The 24,877-nt window shown below is 36.6% G+C and overlaps 1 protein-coding gene across 1 annotated transcript; it reads right to left on the bottom strand.

The window, feature by feature from the left end:
* Nucleotides 1-2,564: 2,564 nt before the first annotated feature.
* On the bottom strand, nt 2,565-24,766 carry aspa (aspartoacylase). The gene is made up of 6 exons (XM_026921501.3): nt 22,296-24,766; nt 14,845-15,040; nt 13,509-13,602; nt 11,323-11,430; nt 7,443-7,552; nt 2,565-6,177 (listed from the first exon to the last, which is right to left on the bottom strand). Exons 1-6 carry the CDS (start codon nt 22,529-22,531, stop codon nt 5,980-5,982), a joined length of 942 nt encoding a protein of 313 aa, XP_026777302.3. The 5' UTR covers nt 22,532-24,766; the 3' UTR covers nt 2,565-5,979.
* Nucleotides 24,767-24,877: the final 111 nt, after the last annotated feature.

The raw sequence follows: 24,877 nt of genomic DNA on the forward strand, positions 1-24,877 counted from the left end.
CACCACCAAGCCATCTATTGAAAGTATATTGACCTGAAAAGCTTTTAAGCTTTTAAGGAAAAATGAAAGTATGCTTGGAACTAAATTCTGGGCCAGAAAAATAGAAAAAAAAGGCTAAAATAAAGAAAGTAGCAAGATAAAACACATGGCAATATTGCACATGGCAGTTTTTCTAAGGTAGCTTTGAAGTTATATGATTACTACAAGTCTATAAATACCTTTAAATATTACAGAGGGCACCTTTAATGTAACCGTCCACCCATTTAAAGGTTGAAAGGGCTGAAAGGTGGTTGTTTATTTTTAGTGTAGTGTGACAAAAAAGCAGAAGTAGATCTTGCGGGACGTAGCTCAAACCCTTGCGGTGGGTATCTGCACCTCCCACCAGAGAAATGAGAGATTGCACAGTATTTTTTTACTCTTCCTAGGAATTCTTCTGGAATGAAACTATCATTACTGGAAACTGTTGCAGAGAGTTACCAGTCTTCCAGCTTAGTGAGCACAATCGCAATAGCTCCTATCAGCACCAGGATATCCTTGTTTTTAACCTTTCATGATATCTAGTTCCTTTTTTCCGTCTCTGGTTTATCTCCAGCTTCTCACACTCCTTCCTTTAGATGGTACCATCAGGATACCATACCTTCAGGATTGCCACATGTACATCTGCATATGCTGTCTGATTAATTTGTTATCACTTTTTTTGTCAGTCTGCACCTGGAAGATCTCACGGTGTCGTAGATTTTCATTTCCTTGCAGATGTTACTGCGTATAATCCTTTGCCATGTGGCAATGCCGCTCAGCGTGTGTTGTTCCTGCCTACGTCTTGTAGATGTACAGTCTACATCCTGCGTCTTGTCTGATATGATAAACCCCTACTGTGATTGAGTTACTTGTTCAGACTTTATGCTATTATATAAAGCCTCTGTGCTATCAATTGAGTCCTGCCTTTTCCAGCAAGTGGAAGAATTTTTCTGTCAGCTAACCCTTGTTATCTGTGGTACATTCCACAGAGGGACTTATCTGGCAATGGCAGTCTATTCTATTTCTATATTGTGCACATTAATGCCACATTATATCTTCCCACTTGTATAAAGGCTCAGAATGTTGGTTTTTGGGTGAAGGGCTGCATATGTTGCCCGGAGTATTATTATTATAATGTAATATATGCTCACCGTCCACTTTTTTTTGGAATACCCTTGTACTTGCACATTCACGCAATTAACCAATGACTTGTTTATGTGTTTCAGAAAGTGCTGCTCTCCTGGGATTTTCATGCAAAACAGTCTCTTGAGATTACACCGGATGAAAAACGAAAAACAAACAAAAAAATACCTTGTGAGAAGCTGTTCTGTGGGCGGAAACACCTTGTTGATGAAAGAGCTCAGACGAGAATGGCCGGACTGGTTTGAGCTGACAGGAAGGCTACGATAACTACTCCATGCAGCCGCAGTGAGCAGAAAAGCATCTCAGAATGCAAAACACCTACAAGTGAAGACCACATTGGTTTCCACTCCTGTCTACCAAGAATAGGAATCTGAGGCTACAGACAGTCGGCTGGAGATGCCAGGAGACTGGATAAGTGCATGAATGAACAGACGTACAGGTGTTCCTAATAAAGTGGCATCACATTTCGGAAGAACTGCCAGAAGAATCATACTCATTCTGTATAAACTTTTTTTTAAATAATATTTTCTCACAAAATCAAATGAAGCAAAATGCTTGAAGATTTAATATGAAGAGAATCCAAGAAAGAGGACGCATGAGTGTTAATATTTCAGATTTTGCTCCAACATCACGTCCACTGTTCCTGGGATAGGCTCCGGATTCACAGCAAACCATGACAGGCTGAACTGATTACTGAAGAAGAATGAATAAATGGACTGTTCCTATTGACTTAAAGTGTGGTGACATAGTTGTGTGTGTGTATGAGGAGTGTTTGTATGAGTTACAGCTGTGTAAGCAATGAAAGCTGTAGGAAGTGAAACTACATGACATTAAAACCTCTTAAATATTTCTATCAGAACAAACATCCTACAAATTTGAGGGTGTGTATGAATTCGGACCGTGGTATCTCACTGGTAAACGTTCTGCATTTGAGTGACCAGATGGTTGTTAGTTCATGTCCCAACTTTGTCAGAGAGCCAATGTTGGGCCCTTGAGCAAAAGACGTAACCATCAAGTACTCAGTTTTAGGTTTGAACTGTGTTCTGCGTCTCACTTAGTAATGTATGTTACTTCAGATAATAGCTATTTAATCTTATCAACCAATGAATGTAAATGTAAAGACTTCAACGAGAAGGATATTTTTTTGATTTCTAGATATTGTTTGAAGATATTTTATATAAGTGAGTGTCACCCTCTAGTGGTGCTCTGCTGTAAAAACGAAAATAACTCATGCAGATATGAGACAAAGCTTGCATTGGCACCGACTTTGCAATTTCTCCTCCAGGTTCCTTAAATGTTCTTCAACCTGCTTCTGCTTCTGCTTCTGGATGCAAATCCGAGAGCCATTACGCAAGACTTAGTTACAAATCTGAGTCTGTTCTCACTGCAAGATTGAAACAAGATCAAAATATGAAATATTTATTCTCATTTTTTTTCTTGTTAAATATGTGCAATCCAAAACAAAAAGGGGAAACAACAGACAGCAGCTGATACATACAGTTCATTAAAAACAATTTACTCATAAGTAATCTAATAAAATCTCATTTTTAATACTAAAATACACAGTATATGATCTAATTTGAAATTAATACTTCACACATATCTGACGTTTAACATCTTCAACGTTAAACAGATTGTCCGTGAGCACTGAGCACTATATTTATGTGCTACATTACTGAGAACATAATATTCTTTGCATAGGTCAGTGAGCATTTTGCTGTTAAATAAAAATGTCATTCATTGCTAAAAGTTATATTATCACAGTGGAAATAGTGTGCAATTTTCTGTCATAAGTCAAAACCCATATTTCTGTATTAAATGTGTACATCAGATACGACCGTGTGAGCATTTTTCAATCTGTTCCCATTTTAACAGCACCACTTGAACCAAGCCTGGTTTACGCAATCACTAAAATTACACAAAAGAAGACACAAAGTCACAAATGCCACAAGTGACTGATCATACCAGTCTGTACAGCTGATAACGCACAGATCGAAACACGTCTGAACCTTCCAGAAATTTCGAAATTATCAGAACACTTCCAATTATTCAGAGAAATCATTTCTTCCATTCATTCTCAATTCGTCTCTCTATCACTTGTAAAGTCTGAACAGGTTAGAGTGTGGAGATCAAATTTTAAGGCTGTCCGTTTATCACAGGGAACGTAAGTTCGTTTATTGTGCGTGAAACATACGTTCCTTCAAAGTTCCTTCCGAGGTTCTAACTTGGCAGTACAATGAAACAAAGGAAAAGTCCACCCCGAAACATATTCCATATATTTATGTTGAAATATTTGTAATAATTTGTAATTCTGAGCCTAATTTGTAGGTTTGGTGGTGTATTTTTGTGTGAACATTGCTGGCGCGTTGTCGTTTTATAAGAGAAAATTAGCAGTGTGTTAATATGAAAGCTGAAGATTTGGAAGCTGATCTGGAGAATGAGGTGATAAACGAGCTGGACAGACTAAATTACTAAAGCACCGCCGCATCACTCTCTTTGGGTAGAGAGAAAAGGTGAGGGCTAAATCCAACTGGTGCCACTTGTTAGTCAAACAGCATTGTGGGTAATGTCGCTCTCTGTTAATAGACCAAAGTAAAGTAAAACATCAATACAGAATGAATATATAATTGGTTCAGGATGGATTCTTCTTAAGTCTGCACTCCTACATGCCTTCGATGACTTGTCCTTGGGTAACTTTACTAGGCCAAGTGAAGTTTGTTAGGGTACAAAATTAGCACCAGTGTTTGAACGTGTGGCAAAGCCGACATCTAACAGCCGACACACATCTTAAGTATTACAGAAAATAAAATGTCTCAGTTGTCTTATTGTCTGAAATCCCATACTACAGTACTAAACAGTACTACATAGCATACTATTCTGAGACACTACATAGCATAGTAGCATACATAACCAAACGATCTAGACTAGATACAAATTTGTAAATCTGTTTAAAGGGCAAAAATATAAATAATGCTCTCTATATCAGAGGAATAGAAGTGAAAAGAATAAGCAGACATGTAAAAGTAACTTTAGACACCGTCTAGACAGTGTCTTGCTTTGCTAATTTCTGTTTCACTTCTCCTGCACTGCTTCGCTAAGCTGAAGGGTGACTCCATGATTGGGGTGCCATTCGTGTGCTAGTGATATTACATAGAATTAAATATGTACGTTAGGTAAAAGACATTTTATAGCTAAAGTAACATAAAGTAACATCGCTAAAGTGTCCTTCACAACAAACAACAAACCCAAACCCACTATTACTACACTTTACCTTGAAATATAATCTCGATAACATTAAAATACTTTAGAAATCATATTATTTTTGCAGTAATGCGTGAATCCATTTAACATCTCACGCTTGAAACATAGTTTTCCATGATAGTTTATGAAAATTTTGCATTTTACTCCTACAACATTCACTCCACCCTGGTACCTGAACACATTCACCCCTATGAAATATTTGGTCTACTCCACAAGTCACATGTTCAACAGGAAGTTGATCATTTAAATTTCCTGAAGATCATGGGAAGAAGAAAATTAAGTTCTGTCATACTTTTTTCTTCACTTCCAAAGACCTTATGATACTGATGCTCATTTTATGCTAACCCTATTCATTTCAACTCATTTGGAAGCAAAATATAGCAAAGAAACTTCATAAAAAAAAGTTGTTGACACATTTTTGATTAGATTTTGATATTTTCTTAGATTCAGTGTTGAAAAATGTTTCTTAAAAAAATTCAGTTTTTAAGATTTACAAGACTAAATGGCAACGTAATCATGGAATCACCCTAAACAGCCAAACGGAGAATTCTTTCTCCAGGTAAAAACACCACAAAACCATGAACAACAATCCACCACAGATGCTTAACAATGGCTGACGGCAAACAAAAATCGACTTGTGGTCAAATGATCAAGTGACCTGACTGTAGACTTTGGTAGAATTTACAGTTTCCTTCGCAAAAAAAGCTAAAATGTCCAATAAAGCTGTTAATAAACTTAAACAGGAGCAATAAAATACTTGACTTTGTTACTTCATTCTGCTAGCTAGTTAGCAAGCTAAGAAAAATCGCTTTGACAAACATCTTCAAGACGGTTTCTCTGTAGCACGATAAGATAGGTTTTTTTTGTCTTATTAACTTCAAGAGAGAAAAAAACAAGATCGCTGATAGCTGTCGTAACATAACTAACTTTTCTCGTGGATATTGCACAAGATAACTATAAACAGTTAAATGAGACAAGCTGTTCATAATAAATTAAATTGTAATAACTGACAATTTTCCTATAACAGCTTGTCTTATTGTGTTTTATTCCTTATGTAGGCGATTCACACTTCTGAGTCTTTAGAGGAAGTCAATGAAAGTGTTGAAATTTCATGTTGAAATATGTACTAGAATCTAGGAACTATCTAAATCCACTTTTTTTTTTACCAAGCTAAGACACAGCAAGTCAATTTTTATAGCTTTATATATTCCACATGTTCTGTTTGGTAAAGTATAAAAATTGACTAGGAATATAAGTATAAATACAAATGCATGTGATTTAAAATGTGACGATTTAGAATTTTATAAATATAAACTGCACCATAAAATATTGTTTTTAAAAAAAAGGTTAGGTATTACAAACCTTAAAACTAATATAAAAATATTCAACGATTTTCTCTGAAATTGTAAATAGATCATTAACCTGACTTAGTTTGAATTATTTGAATGATTATAAGTGAAACATTTCTGTAAAAACTGTAAAAAAAAATATGAGAGTAGTTGTAGTTCTCTGTCAGTTAGAGATCAGCTTTTTTTATGGTGCTGGTTATCATGATGGTTATTTGGTATTTTTTCGAATGGAATTAACAGCGAGTGTTTCCCTGAAAGTGGTGACAAAGGCCTGGTGCTTCTCGTAGTAGGCAGCTTCGTTAATAAACGTCGGGTAAACTGGACCGGCTCCCTCGTACACAATGGTCCTCCCATCAAATGTTTGGAACATTGGGTCACCAGGGTTCAGGGGCTCCCAATCACAATCCTACAGAGAGAGAGAGAGAGAGAGGGAAGAAAAGAAGAAATATCTCCAATTATAAACATTATTTACACTGTCCTTGCACATGTGTCTTGTTGTTTGCGCTAATTCATTCGAAATAATTAAGCGTGAACAATGCGCCACTGAATATAATGTAAAAAGCACACATACTATTGTATACTATACTATGTCTATGGTGTGACCAATTCTTTTAAAAAATGCTACAATTGTTATGTAAAAAATGCTATTGTTATGTTAAAATGTGGTGTTGGTGGCATTAACGCTGGTACGAGTATTTCAGAAACTGCTGATCACCTGGGACACTTCCAGTTCTGTGGGTGGAAAGGCCTTTTTGACGAAAGAGGTCAAAGGAGAAGGAGAAGAACGGAAGGTTGCGGAAGGTAACTCAAATAATCACTCTTTACAACCGTGGTGAGGAGAAAAGCATGTCAAAACAGAGAGTTATTAAAAAACATCCCACAAATTGTGCTCACCAGATCAGTTTGTTTTTGTGTGTGTGTATTTTGAGTTTTCTTTCTAGACTCAGGTTGTTTGGTTTGGTTTGCAGGACACACCCATGTTCGTTTGTTAAATATACGCAGTCTTTTAAGAATGTACAGCTTTAAGACACACACATTCGTCTCGGGTCAGTGTTTGCTTTTACAGTGTGGGACTCGGGCAGCCTCGGTCTTCCCAATGACTCTCAGATTTCTTCAGTTTTGCACAAGATAAAGCCTCTCTCTTCTCCCTTCTCCTTTCTTTCTCTCTTTCTATCTCGATGACTAAGTGTGCCTGAAGGTGTTAAACCAATATCCAACTTTTTGTTAGGCTAATAATAATTCACTCTTCTGTACAATGGGTTTGACGCTGATGTGTTAAGATCACTGCTTTGTTCTTTTAGTAATGTATTTAACATTATTGCTCATTTTTTTCAAAATGGATGTTAACTATGTTAGAGATATTTATTTGTTAATATTTTAATAAAATGTATGGAACATTAATACAAGGATTTTACAAATAGGAGCAGATTGCGTGTGAAGTGAACATTACAAAATAGCCAGTCACGTGCAACAACTGAGTTGAGTAGGATAGTGATTTTTTTATACCACAGCGCTGTTGAAGAAGGTGTTGATTAATTTTTTTACAGCAGAAGCTCTGACATTAGTAGTTTCAGCTGCAAGGTTTATATAAATGCTCTTGTTAGTGAGGTCTTGTTAGTGAGAGATGAAGTCAGGACACTATAAGAGAGGATGATCATGCTTGTGAAATACCTGTAAGTGAGGATGTACCATAGCACCGATGTTGCCGTTTGTGTCTCTTGGGTAATCCACTCTCTCATGCACCCTGAACACTTCCACACGGCACGCTGGAAACTCCACGCCTTTGAAAAACACACACCATAGCAATGAATCACTCAAATGCTTGCTTCCAAGGAATCTTAAACTGTGGAGCACAAAAATAGGAAACAGCCTCATTAGAACTTGAAAGAAACTAGTCACAGATTCCATCTTTTATTAGTACTTCCTTTTTCATTATTAGGTTTATTCAGTCTTTAATTAGCATTTGGGACAATTTTAACCTCTTAAACTCCCAAAAGTTTTTAGTGAGTAAATTCCTTTCCTAGTTGTTATTTCCTGGGCTTCTCATTCAGATTATGCAAAAGATTATGCAAATCGTGCTTCAGAAAAAAAGAGTACAAGAATCGTAGACCAGGTTTTTCAATAGCATCTAGACCCCAGCCTTTAAACACAAGCAAACTTGAAAAATCGGGGATAGAAAATGCGGACTGAAGAAGGAAATTGTGTGTTTTCTTTAAAAATCTGACAATTTAAAAATGAAAAATATATTTAAAAAAGACTAATATGATGATATATGAAGCATTTGGCCTAAATCTATTGGCACTATACTGTATTATTGCATGACTAGCTCTACTTGTAATTACCACAACATGGCTTCCACTCTCATTATTCAGCAGCTTATAAAATAGCACTTGATCCAGCACATCCTATTATTTTTGTTTATCCTTTTAGATTTTATTTATTACTGTTATTTTTTTTGCATGGCCTGTACTTAAGCCAACTCTGAATAATGATGTAAGATCATGTTTTTGTGATTTTTCATGGTGGAATCTGGAAGTGTGCGAGTTACTGTGCGAGTCTGGTGCTGTGTTTGTTCAGCTTGAGATTTCTCAGCAGGGTTGGGTTCTTCGTTCAGCAGGAAATGTGAAGCAAAACTGTACTTGCTGTCCTGTGGGATTCTTTTCGGTACTGATTTTTCATAAACCATCTCCACATAACCAAAACACTAGTTTATAAGCAGAATTGAAAAGAAAGTAGATGTTAAGCCCTGGTTTAACATATACAGTCATGGACATAAAAATGGATTAAAGAGAAATTAAATGGGTTTTCGACGAAAGGAGCTCGAGGTTCTGTCATCGTAGCGGATTGTGAAGGTCAAATTCAAATACCAAGAGTACCAGATATCCGCTGTTGACTCTTTGGGCAAAGCCTTTAACCTTCAACTATTCAGCTCTGTGCTCTGACTGGGTTCTGCCTCATTTTTAAGTCAGTTTGGATCAAATCATCTGCAAAATAACATATGTAAATAATAGCCAACTACAAGGTTAAGCAGGAACTCTGCGACTCCACATTTTAGGGTTTGTAAAGCATTTACTAATTACACACCCTGTGTGGCTGTGTGTGGTTTTGTAGTCATTTATGACACTGCAATTACAGCAATCTTTTAAGATTACTACTTGTCACACTGTACGAGATGATCCCAATATTATATTCAAATTCTATAACAGACTTCTAGTTCGATAATGTGGGTTCTCCATGCCAGATCATATGATGAAGATCCTCTGACGGTAGAGCTGCGATTAAAGAAAATGACTACAATCTGCTAATGTCAATCATCACAATCCAGACTCGTGTAAAAATCAGGGTGATCTAAACAATAACAAGCCCTCGGTATTATAATAATAACAATATTATGGCTATAGAAAACACGTTTTGAAAGGTGAAGAAGAGAAGTTTGGAGCCATTTGTGGCTGGACAAGCAGACACCATGGATTTTCACTTCTATAAAAGTGAGCTTGAGGGAATAAGGATTTTTTTTCTGACCATTAGCATACATGGTAGTTTTGCAACTCAGACAAGCGTCATAGCAGTGATCACATGCTGACATTTTAAGGGAAGAAAACAGTTCTGTCTTGGGTTTTATGACATGCAGTTTTCATGTGAGAATCACACTGAAATTGAGAATCACATTTGGCCATAAGTAGTGCTACACAAGGTCATTCCAGCTTTAGAGTAATCAGGTAAATCCATGGTAAATCCTCTGCTCTGTGGCGAGTGAGATACAGATATAATCCCGACATTCAGTGTGCAATATATAATGCATTACAACTTCACATGTTTTAAGAGAGCTAGGTGTGTCTGCCTCACATTTTGCATCCACCACTTTGTTTCAGCTTCCACTGGGGTTGTGTTCTGTGGGTTTTTCAGCACATTACTTTTGCATGATTCTTTTTTTCATGTCTAGCCATTTAGTTCTATTTGCATGCTACTTACTTGCTCTTCTATCTATCTATCTATCTATCTCTCTGTCTATCTATCTATCATTTGTCTCTAACATTTCTAAATATACTTAATGTTAAGGATCATGAAAGTGTTTAAACTCATTTTACACCACAGCGCTGTTGAATTCTTGATTCTGATTGATCAGAAGGTGTGGATTAATTTTCTATAACAGCAGCTCTTACAGTAGCTCCAGCTGCAATATTCATATCAGTGTGCTCATTACAATATTTTAATGTCTAATATGTATCATTTCTATAGTAACGACTAACACAGGGACTGTAATGTAATAGTAGTGTAATAGTTGATATGATGATATTGTCTGTGAGATGATGTTTATTTCACATTTTTGGAAATATTAAAGTCATAAATTCAAGCTTTTTCTTTTGTTAAGTACTGTCTAATTAATTTCTTGAGAGATAGAGAAAAAGGAGAGGCTGGTGAGGGTATGACTGTTTGTAGCTGCTATAACGTAACTGATAACAGGAAATAACTTCACAGAAGTTACAACATGAAATGTAACTATAAATGGATAAAAAGTATAATGTGTCATTCTTTAATTAATAAAATTTGTTAGTGTTGGTAGAAGTGGTATAAGAGGAATAAAACACTATTTTCTTTTATAAGAAAATAATTCACTTCCAGGTCACTAATTCTTTATCACAAAACCCTGTTGTTTATTATTTACCTACAACAAAAGTGTTTTATTACTAAAACTTAAATGTTATACCAAAGTTGAGTATATACATAAATAAAAGATCAACACTGCCATCATAGAAATTATATAAAAATTGTAAAAAACGTCATGTAAACTGTAAAAAACTATGTATGTTTTCTCTCCCCTTCTTGGTATGCTGCATCCTCTTCCTTTGTCATTCTGTTTCTTGACTCAGCTTCCGAACAGTTAAACTTGGGTGAGTGGAAAACACATTGCAAAACTCACAGGGAAGCATTCACCCGCGACAACGCAGTGGCAGTGTTACACTCCTAACAACATGGAAGCTAACCAACTTTTAACAAGTATCCTATTCACAAGATGCACAAGCAGAACCAGACACACTCGTCAGGCCCTGGCTCTTGCTGCATGTTTCCGCTTAAGTGAAGGAAGACAAAATCTGTGTGTGTGTGTGTGTGTGTGTGTGTGTGTGTGCGTGTTGATTGGGCACGATACAGATGATGTTACACGTGAATACCCAAGGCTGCTTTTTGCACCATGTGAGTGCACAAAAAAGGCCTTTAGAGAAACCTGTTCCTCAAAAAGTATAAATGTCAGGTTCATTTATACAACAGAAGTTGGTGACTCAATGTACTAAATGTGCTGCTATGACAAAAAAAATTCTCTTGTTATTTACACAGCTGTCTGTGGACTAGGAGAAGAATAATGGCCCTGTGCATTCTCAAATAATGTAATGGATGTTATGCTTTATAATCCTTAAATCTCTGGAAGCTCTTTTTTGCCATTACTATTATTGTGATGTGTTCTTGCTTTTTAAATGTGTTCTGTGTCCACTGTTTCTTACATACATCCCATAAAAAAACTGGTTGCCAGGCAATTAGCATCTATCAGCCTTACCACTATTAAACATCTCAATGAAGTCTAGAGCGTGCTTCACTATCATCCGCATGGACTCGAAGATATTGCTTCGCAATACTCCTTGAGGCTGGGGACCCACTTCAAGACCTGAAAAACATGTCAGGCTCTTAGATACAGATATTACATAACATGTGAACATTGCTCGCTGGTGTGTTTAGTTATATAAGGGATTGCAACATGTATGTGTGTGTGTGTTGGGGAGGGGGTGGGGGTGTTCAGCCACCCAAGTCCTTTTGAAATATCTAGTACAGGCATGTAAATGAATGAAATACATTATTCAGAATGAACATATCATTTGTTCTGAACAGAGAGCCTGCCAGAAAGCTTTAAATTAGATAAGTATTCAGACCCAATATTTAGTACTTTGTAAAATGGTAGTTTCTTCAATTCTTGTGGTATATACTCTCAGGTTCACTCAGATTGGATAGGGACCATTTGAACAGCCCTCTTCAGGTCTCTCCATAGATGTTCTAAGGGGTTCAAGTCTTGGTTTTACCTGGGTCCCTCAAGGACAATAAGGGATTTGTCCCTAAGCCACTCCAGTGTTGTCTACGGCTTTACGCTTTGGGTCTTGTCATGCTGAAAGATGAACCCTCACCCCAGTCAATCTTACTGTATTTTGACTGTATTCATCTTTCTCCTAATTTTTATCAGTCTCCCCATCCCTGCCACTTAGAATCACCACCATAGCAGGGTGCTGCCACCACCATGCTTAACTGTTGGGACTGTATTAGCCAGTTGATGACTAGTACCTGGTTTTTCGCCAGATGAAGTTCAGCCCAAAGTATTGTCGGACCAGAGAATCTTTTTTCTCATGCTCTAAGGATCCAGTAAGTGCCTGTCATGTGCCTTTTACTCAGGAGTGGTTTCCGTCTACCATCTCTACCATAAAGACTTGATTGATGGAGTATTTCTGAGATGGTTGTCTATCTGGCATGTTCTCCCATCTCTGCAAAGCACTTTTGACGCTCTGTTAGAGTGGCCATTCAGTTCTTGGTCACCTCCCTGAACAAGGCCCTTCTAGCCAAGTCCAGGAAGAGTCCTGGTGATTCCAAACTTCTTCCATTTCACTATGATGAAGCCCACTGTGCTTGTGGCAACACTGAAAGCTTTAGAAATAGTTTTATACTCCTGACCAGATCTATGTCTTGAGACAATTTGATCGCAGAGATCTACAAAGCGTTCCTTGAACTTCATGGCTTGGTTTTTGGTGTGACATGCACTGTGAATTGTGGGACCTTATACACACAGGTGTGTGCCTTTCTAAATCATGTCCAATTGATTGTGCCATAGGTGGACTCCAGGCAAGTACTAGAGACATATCGAGATAATCATAGCAAACAGGGTGCACCTGAGCTCAATTTGGAGCGCCATAGCCGAGGGTCTGTGTTCTCTGCAAAAATTCCTAAAAACTTGTTTTTGTTTTTGTCATTATATGTCATTGTGTGTAAAGTATTGATCAAAAATGTAAATTTTATCCATTTTATATTTAACCAATTATACACTAAAGTGTCCAAAAAATTAAGGGATCTGAATACTTTCCAAACTCACCATAGTTGAGGTTGAGGAACTGTCAGAGCAAGAATTAACAGACCATGCTGACACTGCTGACACTAGACCCCACTCCCCTATCCCCCATCCCAGTGTTTCCTGGGGTATAGTGATAGGGTTCTTTTTTTTTAACCTTACAGCTAAGGCCATGTCCACCTCAAGATTAAATCCAAATACAGATACGGAAAGAGTCTTCTTCAGTTAGTTAACCTGTAATATTCATGGTGCTCTTAGAATCGCATTGACAGCCTGAGGACCAGCAATTGTTGCATTCCTTGTGTATTGTTGTTTTTGCTCTTCCTACCTTCCTGGTCAATCATTATAAACCAAGTCTTCTGGCATAAAAGCATCTGGTAGATGAATAAATTTAAATTAAATGAAGCGGTTTGAACAGTCATCTGTATCAAAGTCCATAGTAGAATTTATAACCACATACTACGCCCTGACCCCAACAACCCCCCTCAACCCCCTCACCCCAGTAAGTTTACTCATCTTAGCAGACTTTGGCAATAAAGGCAATCTTTAAAAAAAATTGTGACATTCTTTAAACAGTGAGCCTGCAGTCAAACAAGGTGCTGCACTGAAAAATGTGAACAGCTGAATATTTGACTCACCGACAGCATGCTTGGCCACTGAGCGGGTGGTTGCATATTTGAGTTGAGGGTGTTCGTTCAGCAGCACCATGCAGCTCTCCGGAGCCATGGATTTCTGGGCAGAAGGCACACAGGTGACACTGTAAGCTGATACCATCCTCACCCCACTGACCTCTGCTGCACAAGGCACACTTTGTGGTGATAACATTAACTCAGCTTCACGGGCCACATCACACCACTCTATCACTGATTATTTTCTGATAACAGCACACCCCATTGTGTTTTATTCCTTACAAAACGAGTAGGTTCACTGGACAAAATTAATGTTTTACAATTTCCATGTGTCTCACTTCCTTACATGGGAGTTCCTTTAATTCTGTTCACATTTCTGTGTGTAGTCTTTTCCTCCTAAATTCTTATGCTGGTTATGGAAGTTATTAGTGACATAGCAATGTGCTTTTAACAACAGCCACAAGCTGACATGTTTCTCAACAGTTCAATGTACAGAATGTTTCCTTATGTTGGAGGATATGTATCTGAACAGTATGAAGTCCATGATACTAGCGTGATTACGATAAGCTAAATGAATAAGCCAGCTGTAACCTTGCTTGATTACATGCTTGAATACATGCATGTCACGCAAGTTTCGCCACATACAGTGCAATCTAAAAGTCTACCAGGAACTGAGCTGACTACCAGGAACTGCTTCTTTTAAATTTGTTGCATTGCATTTCTCAAACAAGATTCCTGCATTCCTAACTAAGTAGTGTGTATGAGAGACAATAGCATATCAGGTGTTAGGAGCAAACGCTTGTTAGCATTTGAATGAAATAATCATGTGACTAAAGATATATGAATAGGAAGTTCAGAAATATTACATACGTGAATTAAGAAATTGATTTTACATAATCATCTCTAGTGTTGACAAATACCAAAAACTAAATAAATAAATAAACTCCTCAAATTTTTGAACCCTGCACAAACGATTGGTTAAAGCTATAACCTTAAAAGGTTTTTAAGCTTGTCCCTCTGAGGGAACCTTTAAAAGTTCTATGTAGAACCCTACACCGTTAATTAAAACCCTTAAGAACCACTGAAGAAAAAAGTGTAGTACACTAATAGGGTTCGAGTGTGACGTGTTAGCTACATGCTACAAAACAATACTGCTATAAATTACTTTACTGACAAGGTTTCACTATAAACTGAGGTGAAATAGTCAGACAACCAGAGGTGTGTACGCTAAAGCATATAGAAATTTAACAGCTATGGTTAAGGTGCAACGTTAGTTTTTAGAATTATTTCCATGATACCCAACAAGATTCCTATGAACTTCACAGGAAGTTTATAAGCTGCTTACTTTGATGTAATGCACCATCTGAAGGTTGAAGTGGTCAGTCGAGCTCTCCAGGATGAACGTGGAGCCCATGTTGGATGTGGTGTTATGGAGGTCAAAGATGACATCGTAGGCATCTGGACTTCCTTTAGGTCCAAATATCTGATTGATTTCCTTGGCTCTCCGAACTTCATATGGCAGCTCGTCTCCACCTGGCGTGCTGTGGAGAGACATTGGCGTGCCATGTTAAATCTAACAGGTAAATGCAGTCTTGGGTTTGGAATAAAACACAAGAGGGTGTGCTGTTATAGGAAAAGAATCAACAATGAAGTGGTGAGATGTGGCAATAACTGCATGTCCAGAAGTGTTCAGTTCCTCTTATACTGCAGCAGTTTATATCCAACGATTACATTTGCTTATTAATTAAAGGACATGTACTTTTTTATCCATTTATAGTTATGAATTTTTATTTTCATTCCATCCATCCATATTCTGTACCACTTATCCTACACAGAGTCGCGGAGAGCCTGGGGCCTATCCCAGGGGACTTGGGGCACAAAGTGGGGGACACCCTGGACAGGGTGCCAACCCACTGCAGGGCACAATCACACACACACTCACCCATCCATTCACTCCCTACAGACAATTTAGAGATGCCAGTCAGCCTACAACGCATGTCTTTAGACTGGGGGAGGAAACTGGTGTAACCGGAGGAAACCCCTAAAGCACAGGGAGAACATGCACACTCTATGCACACAGGGCGGAGGTGGGAATTGTTCCCCCAACACTGGAGGTGCGAGGCAAACGTGCTAACCACTAAGCCACCATGCCCCCTTTATAATTTCATATACTGTGAAATGTCCGTAAAAAAAACACTTGGTCACTGTTAATACTTTTACTGTTCAACTTAAGACTACCTGGACTGTTTGCCATACAAGTTCCCGTGAAATAGTTTTTTTTTTTTTGTACAGAATAAAACACGAGGCAGCATGTTGTGGTACTTTTAAACTGTTTCTAGTTACATTTGATATTGTGCATGAAACAAGTTAGCTCTTGTTACCACTGGCATTATAGCATTCTACAAGCAGTTGTTCCCTCAATGCAATGTCCTCTGTCCCAAAGACTTCCCTGTGACGGAAAGCTTAAAGGAACGGCTTTACCTCTGACTGTGAGTGAGTACTGACACTGGAGACTCCTTACAGAACATTTCCTCACAGAAAACTTCACCATATATCCTAAATGATTTTATTTGTTAGAGGACAGCATGTTTCATTTTCAGTTTATTATTAGCCTTAGATTAGCATCCATTATACAAGCCCCTGTGAATTAGCTGTTACTATAGAAAAGACAATGCATTAAAACGAGTGCAGAGGGAATTACTGTCAGAGCTGCTGTTATAGAAATTTAACCAACACCTTCTAACCAATCAGAATAGAGAATTCAACAGTGCTATGGTATAAGTGGTAATTTAAAAGCATGAGTGGGATGAAGTCCAGATCATGATCGTAGCATGATCACGATAAGCTCATGGTTGCTAACTTCTACAAATGAGTTAGCAAAGAGATTTAGGAATCATTAGATTAGACAACATCTTTAAAAAGAAATGGTTTCTTGACTTAGTTGTTAGCTAACATTGCTTTCTGACTATAGACCTCACAAAGGTTTCTTTTTTTAAATGAGCCATGGTGGTAACTTTGTGAACATGATTAACAACCTTAATCTGCGTTTTCTAGCAAGCCCTCAAGATTAGCGTCTAACCATCACCTGAAATGTTACTAAATATATAACATACAGCCATTTTGATTTAGCTTTTTACAACACTGATATGATTCACACCCACAACCATAATTCTTGGCTGTAAAGAGCCACGGGAACAGAATTAGATTGTTGCTCCCAATAATAGTTTGCGAGTTGGCAGTGTCTCTTTGTAACTGATCTCAGGCTGGCATGCTTGAAAAAAACAAGACTTTGTTTCACAGGCTCACATAATTTGCCTATAATCCCTCGGAGATAATTACTGAGCGGTGTCATTTATCTTTTCGTGGTTTGCGTGAGATGTGCTGTGTTGTGGGTGTTGCCAGAACATGATCCAAAAAAAAATCCTTTTCCCAAGTTGTATCACATGGCTAAGTTGAAAAGATAAATATTATACATGTTCATGTAAATCATATAACTTCAATCTAAAGCTGAAGGTCCTGAAAAACCCTAAGTACTGATTTCAAAGTGTTTATAATTCCTCTTATACCACAGGGATTCGATTTTTTTAATGAATTAAGAACTTTCTATCCATGTATATTTACATTTAATGTTGTGAAACGTCCACGGAACAAGCTAGTTATGTTATAGCTATCCTACAACCTTTCCCATGGTACAAAATTCAAAGTTACAGCTTCACCTCTGACTATTACAAAGCGCTAACACTGGAGACTCCTTCCCTAAATGCTAAACAGATGTCTCCTTCACAGTATTTTTACAAAAGCTGCTCAAAAAGGTGCCTATCCTGCAAAAAGTAAATTTTCTTTGCTCATTGAAGGAGGGTGTTCTAAGACAAACATCAACCCAGGTTTTAATGGGTTACTCTTTATAGTTATGCTTTGTTAGGCAGTTTAATGAAACACTACACTGTGATGTAGACGCAGTGTTAAAGTGTTAACTCTCCTGTTCACGCGTGAATACAGTCTTCCGTCGAAAGTAAGCTGAGGAGCTTAGAAGTATCTCCATGTTTTGCAGTTAGTCGTAATGTCTAGACAAGAGAGAATAAACACACAACACCACAATTTAGACATAACGTGTCACGCGGAAAATGACAGGTGCGAACGAATGAGGTATTTCCATTGGCTGAAGATACACAAATAAATAAATGAATAAATAACTAAACAGTGTTGTCCCTGCAAACCTCAAAAAGGAGCCATATGGACCATACAAACTCTTTTTTTTTTCCAACATGTAAATGAGACTACCAAAACACCCTTCCAGCATACACTGTTACATAGAGGGGATTGTATTTCAGCGACCAGAGCGCTGGACTGTATTTTAATTACAACGATGGCATTTCATTTAGACCTTACACTCAGGCTGCTTTCAAAACATCTCATGAATAGATAGTATATTGGTTTATCTTTTTAAATAAATTAAAAAAAAAACAAAAAGAATCAAAGCTGTACTCGAAGCACATTTGCAAGCGAACAATAATACGTTTTAAATGTGTCTATTATTTGGACCTCATACAGAGTTTGGCTCCAATAAACTCTCAATTAGGCCCAATTTGCAGCGAACAATACACACAATGATGTTTTTAGCCCAGAATTAACATGTGTTATGTACAGCATTGATGCATATTCATTTATGCAAGTCGTGGTATTTGTGAAACCTTGCTATATATTTCAAAAGACACTTTGACCTGTTTTGCAACAGAGGGAATTGCCGGCATTGCGGACACTTCCTTCTTGGTAACCTTCTTGGGACTTTATGTGTGTTCAGGAGGCACCCATTTTCCACTTAGTGCTCAAAGAGATTCATGATGACTAACAGAGTTCAACAAATGACTGAAACTTGTAGCAAAACAGCAAAAAAACTTGTGGGACAAGTTATAAGTCTGAAGAAAAAAAAGTCAGCTTTTAAAAGTCGGCTAAAACGTGTTTGAAGAATTCCTTAAAGGACAACAGTTAATTAAAAAGATAAAGGATTAGGGTTAGGGTTAGGATTCACTGTGTGGAGGGAAGGGAAAATTAGACTAATAAAAAAAATATCCATTTTTTCCTCAAGCATTTCCCTTTAGAAATTGCTTTATTGTTAGTCCACGTACACTAGCGTATACATTTGACTCGCATGGTAACAATTCACTATAAGATCCACAAATAAGCAATATGTTAATACTTACGTAATTCTTTAGTCATGAGGAATTAATACATGTACTAATGCTTAGTGCATGAGGAAATAATGAAGTGTATACATTAACAGCCAACTAAGTCATATATGCACAGCCATTGATAATGGTAATAGTTAAGTATTAACATCTTGTTAAGTCATTCTGTTAACTAACATCATGACTTACTCAGTATTAATAAAGATCAGTTATATTTCCTTTTGTGTACACAGTGTAGGTTAACCAAAACTTTAAGCTATGTAACCCTTTTCATGCATAGTGTCCACGAACCTTTCACACATAGCGTCAATTTAATGCTGTTTTTTTTTTAAAAGGAAAATATAAAATGTCAATCACCTCCAAATCACTTGAAACCACTGTCATTCTCAATGCAGCATGTCTCTGGTTTATTTCTACAAACTTTCTACACAATGCCCCAACTCAAGTTTAAGAAAAAAAAAATACTCCAAAGAACAGCTTATCTTTTTAAAATTAAAGATTTTTTTAGACTTTGAAATCAGCTGCATCATGCAACAGTCCTAATCTAGGTCAATTTTAAACATGTCAAAATTGTTGGTATATTTTGTTTAAGAAAAATGGTATTTTCTGTCACTTTGATCAACAACATTAAACATTTTAGACCTGAATGTTAAAATCTTTGGAAGAATTTTTTTAAATTTCAGGTATAATGTTTTTTTCCTTACCTTTTGAGCGATATTTTTTTTTTATCTAAATTCATATGGCATGCAATGTTAAAAAAAAAATCATCTAAAAATCTGGATATGTTTTTAACTTGGGACAGTTCACAAGGCAAAGCCAGCACCACTAACATTGCTCACATTGTGCTCGGATATGGAACGATTTTCTCTGGAAAATCTCCACTTTCATCTCCATTTGCAGTTATGCTAGCTAAACATCGTATATACATGCATCAACTAATCTAATCGGCGTATATTTCAGTGTAGGATGATCTCATTTCATTGTTGATGGTGTTTAGGTTGTACTTTACTATATACATACTTTAGTATATAGGATATATTCTGTCACCATGCATACAGGTAGTAGGTAAGACTATTCTCTTATTTTCATGATTAGAGCTTTTCAATTAAGACTTTTTTAAATTGACATTGCTAAGTTTGCTCAGATTAAATCAAATTGTTAAATCTCCTTATTACGAGATTTAGCATCGTTACTACAAGAAAACATCTCGTTATTACAGGAATCTTCAGTTTTCTCAAATCCTAGGGATTATTAACATGCAAAAATTGGTCAGACCAATTTCAGTAATAACGGGATGATTTCCTAAAGGAAACAGATGCTTTTTTTAAAGTAAAATGCTACGTTTTCTCGTAATGTTATGTTGTTTGTTGTAATAACGGCATGTTTGCTTGTAATAACGAGTTGTTTTCTCATAATAACGAGATGTTTTCTTGTAGTACCCAGAACTAATAAAACATTTTCTCATAAAACATTATTATGTTTCCTTGTAATATTGAGTTGTTTTCTCGTAATAACGCTTGACAAGATATTTTCTCATAATAAAGAGATGTTTTCTTGTTTTTTTTAAAAAAAAAGCATTTGGTTACTACAAGAAAACATCTAATTATGAGATGTTTTCTTGTAGTAATCAAATGCTTTTTAAAAAAAAACAAACAAAAAAAACAAAAAAACAAGATGCTTTCTCATAATAGTGAGCTGTTTTCTCTTAATAATGGCACGTTTGTAATAACAAGATCTTATCTCATAATAACAAGATGTTTTCTTGTATTGCTTGTTTTCTTCATGCTTTTTTCTTAAAAATAAGATGTTTTCTCGCAATATCAGGTTGTTTTCTCATGAGAGGTTTTCTTGTAGTAAACAGATGCTTTTTTTTCAATAAAAAAAAGATGCTTTCTTATAACAGTGAGTTGTTTTCTCTTAATAACAGCATAAGATATTATCTTATAATAATGAGATGTTTTCTTGTAGTAACAAGATTTTTTTAGTAGCGAGACGTTTTTTGTAATATTACATTGTTTTCTCATAATAATTTTTTCTTGTAGTAAACAGATGCTTTTTTTCATAATAACGATGTTTTTCTTGCAAATAACGAAATACTTTTCTTGTAATTATGACACACTTTTCATGTAGTATTGATTTGTTTACTCTTAATAATAGCATGTTTGCTTGTAATAAGATGTTATCTCATAATAATGAGATGTTTTCTTGTAGTAACAAGGTGGGTTTTTTCATAATAACGAGATGGTTTCTTGTAGTAAACAGATTTTTTTTTTTTTGTAATAAAAAGATGCTTTAATCGCAAATAACAAAATACTTTTCTCGTAATAATGAGATACTTTTCTTGTAGTACTGAGTTGTTTCCTCGTAATAACGACATGTTTGCTTGTAATAATATGTTCTCTCATAATAACGAGTTGCTTTCCTGAATAAACAAATGCTTTTTTTCTTTAAAAAAAAAAGGGACGTTTTCTCATACCAGTGAGTTGGCTTCTCTTGATAACAGCACGTTTGTTTGTAATAACAAGATGTTATCTCATAATAACTAAATGTTTACTTATAGAACCAAGACATGTTTTTTCGTAATAGCGAGATAGTTCTCATAATATCAAGTTGTTTTCTCATAATAATGAGATGTTTTCTTGTAGTAAACAGATGCTTTGTTTTCGTAATATGTTTTTCTCGCAAATAACAAAATGCTTTTCTTGTAGTATTGAGTTGTTTTCTCATAATGACGGCATGTTTCTTTGTAATAACAAAATGTTTCCTCATAATAACGAAATGCTTTCTTTTAGTAACAAGGTGTTTTTTCCATAATAACAAGATGTTTTCTTGTAGTAAACATATTGGGTTTTTTTCCGTAATAACAAAATACTTTTCTCATAATAACGAGATGTTTTCTTGTAGTAAACAGATGCTTTTTTTCGTAATAATGATGTTTTTCTTGCAAATAACAAAATACTTTTCTCGTAATAACGAGATACTTTTCTCGTAATAACGATGTTTTTCTCGCATATAACACAATACTTTTCTCGTAATAACTAGATACTTGTATTATCGAGTTGTTTTCTCGTAATAACGTTATGTTTGTAATAAAATTTTGTCTCGTAATAACAGGATGTTTTCTTGTAGTAATAAGATGTTTTTCTTGTAAATAAAATACTTTTCTGGTAATAACAAAATAATAATGGCATGCTTTTCTTGCAGTAACAAGATACTTCTCTCATAATAATAATGATATAGGCCCAGTTTTCATGCAATAACGAGATGTTTTCTCATAATTACTAAGTGCTTTTGCATTATAACGAGATGCTGATGGAGATTTGTTTCTGCCATGGCAGCACTGCGCTTCTGTACTTTGACATAATTCAAGTCACGTTTTTTTCTCTAAACTCTTGTCAAGCTGTGGATCAGCTGACTGGCTGCTCTCTGCTGTTATTGAAGAGTGTGATAATCGTGCACGCGCCATCGGGGATGACGAACGAGCAGCAGTGTGAACTTTTGCCTCAGTGTAAAGTGCATTGCCAAAGAGATGTGCGTGATGTAATCACAAACAGAAAAACAAGTGCAAAGAGGCTGAGGGAAGTGGTTAGGCGCGAGCGCTGGTGTTTACCTCAGGTTTTCCGCTGTGAAGGCTCGATTCAAATCCGTATCGATGTACCTGGCGCACTTCTCCACGGCTCTCGGGTTGCACATGAAGGGCTTGGTGTGCACTCTGCTCCTCCGGATCTCGCTGTCGTTTTTGGTCCACATGGACACGAGCATGATGCCGGACATCTCGTTCCCGTGCGTGCCGCCGAAAATCGCCACGCGCCGGGCTTCGGCAAAACAACACACGTCACTGCTCATAGCGCGCGGCACCTGCGGGAGGTTAAAATGCCGGAAGTGCGAGCCTCTGGAGTGGGATGAAAGTTTACAGAGATGTCGGGTAGAGTTGTAGTTACGCGGCTGGTGTGTGTGTGTGTGTGTGTAGTCACTCCGAGAGGACTTGGAAAGCGCGTTATGTAACACGCTTTAAAAGTCCGAGTGGCGCTCGAGGCTTTAACTCCGTTTTCAGGACTATATTAGGCTCGAGTGGGCGGGGCCAAAGAGAAATAACCGCCCACTGATCAGACCGCCGGATAAACAAACCGGTTAGCGCCGGGATCCACTCTGTCAGCCGGGCTAGCTTACTGTGAAACCAACAAAACCGTTAGAAATCTTACAAAAATACTTTTTTAATCTTTAAAAATACATTCATGCGCCACTTTATTAGGTATACATACCGTGTAACTACACTCATTTATCATTCTGTCACCCAAACACACGCACACAAACACATGTTAGTAATATTATCCTTACGGGGACCTAGCCTTATGAGGACCTAGCCTTATGAGGACCTTCCACTGACATAATTATTAATGCAGACAGGAGGAATTCAGATACACTGGGACCAGACAAACTGACACCGTTTAACTTAGCATTTATTCTCTGGCCTTTTAAGCCAAAGTCAAAACTTGTGGAACTGAAAATGTCATAGCAATAACACGACTTAATTTGTGTGACATCATATAAGTGGGTGGGGTCAGCATCAAACAGGAAGTTGACCATAAAAATCTTCAGGTAGGAAAAATTACACACTGTATGCTTTTGGCTATTTTTTTTAAAATTTTTTTTAACAAGATTATAAAATTGTCTTGACTAATGTATTCTATATATTTATAATTGTTTGTTTGTAACCTTTATTTAACCAGGATTAAAAACTCATTGAGATAAAATCTTTTTTTTTTTTTTTTCAAGAATGACCTGGCTAAGAAGGCAGCAAAAAAAACCCCAAAAAACACAACAATTAAAGACACGACAACAGATAACACTTTAAGAAAAACTCCTGGCTAAAATAAGTGAAAATAAGTAAATAAATAAATCGAACAGAAAAAAAAAACAAAAACATAATATACAATCAAATATCGCAGAAACAACTTCCAATATGGCTATACTCAAAGTTATTTACAAGTGCCATAAATTCAAGCAATGAAGGGAGCACAGTAAGTGTAAAGTGTTCCTGTAAGTTGTTCCACCTTTGTTTCCATAGCTCAGACCTAACACAGGGAACAAGAAGCTGAATAATGTCCTTTGATCGAAGATATGTAATGTTCGCCTTTTTACAGACATGATGGATGACAAATAAGTAGGTAATAGGCCACATACTGATTTATAAATAAAATAGTGCCAGTGTAAGTGGTGGCAGTTCAGCCTTAGCATAAAGACAACAACAATGAGTTTTATAGCCACAACCAGTAACAAAAACATTAACCCTAACTTCAGTAACCAAAAAGAAACCTTTTGACTCTTCTAGCTTTATAATAAAAGCTGCAGTTCTTGTTTCCTCATGAGGACCAGCCAAATGTCCCTACAATGTCAAAAATAAGCTATGTCTATGCATGTAGACAAATGGTACATCACGACAGCTGCATGAATGTGTATTTGGTTTGCTATTTTTAAAAAGTCCAGGAGATAGAACCTGAGTGCCGCTCAAGTGGAAGACGTGGGAACAAACACATTTTCCAAATTTCCAAAATGAGATCTAATCTTTTGCATCTTGCTGAGTGAGCTAGAAATGAGAAACTCACTAGCCGCCCAACATCAGGGATTCTTTTTTAACAGGTTTCAGAAGGTCCTGGTCCCATGAAAGTTGAACTTCTTAAAGGTGGTGATGAAAAATCGTAAAATGTCTGTTGAGAACCCACCAGCAGTGGTGCAACATATTCAAAGCCAAATCACCAAGAACATGCAAGATAGTATATTCACTGAAATATAGCCTCCATGATTTGAATGTTAAAATTAAGTCAAATAAAGTCAAATAAAGTGGTTTACTACTATAGACTGTACAGTTGTACTTGTGATTTTTCATGGCATTCCCTACTTTCAATACCATTTTACCTTTCATAATGGTTCAGATTATGCAAAGAAATATCAGTGTCTGACTTTTGTGCTTCCTGTTTCAGATTTCAGAAGTCATCTGACTCTCCAGTTGGAGGCTATGTACATCACACACACCTTAAAATTCCCTTAGAGTCTTTTAAAGTGCCCTAAGCTTAGTTGTAAACACAGACCTGTTAAATATGGTGGTAATAAAAGCCTTGCTTAGGAACTACATAGAAGAGATTTACTGTAGCCCAGGTCTTAAAGTCACACTACCACCAAAATTCAAACTGG

The sequence above is a fragment of the Pangasianodon hypophthalmus genome, chromosome 27 (assembly GCF_027358585.1).
Source record: "Pangasianodon hypophthalmus isolate fPanHyp1 chromosome 27, fPanHyp1.pri, whole genome shotgun sequence".
Taxonomy (NCBI): domain Eukaryota; kingdom Metazoa; phylum Chordata; class Actinopteri; order Siluriformes; family Pangasiidae; genus Pangasianodon; species Pangasianodon hypophthalmus.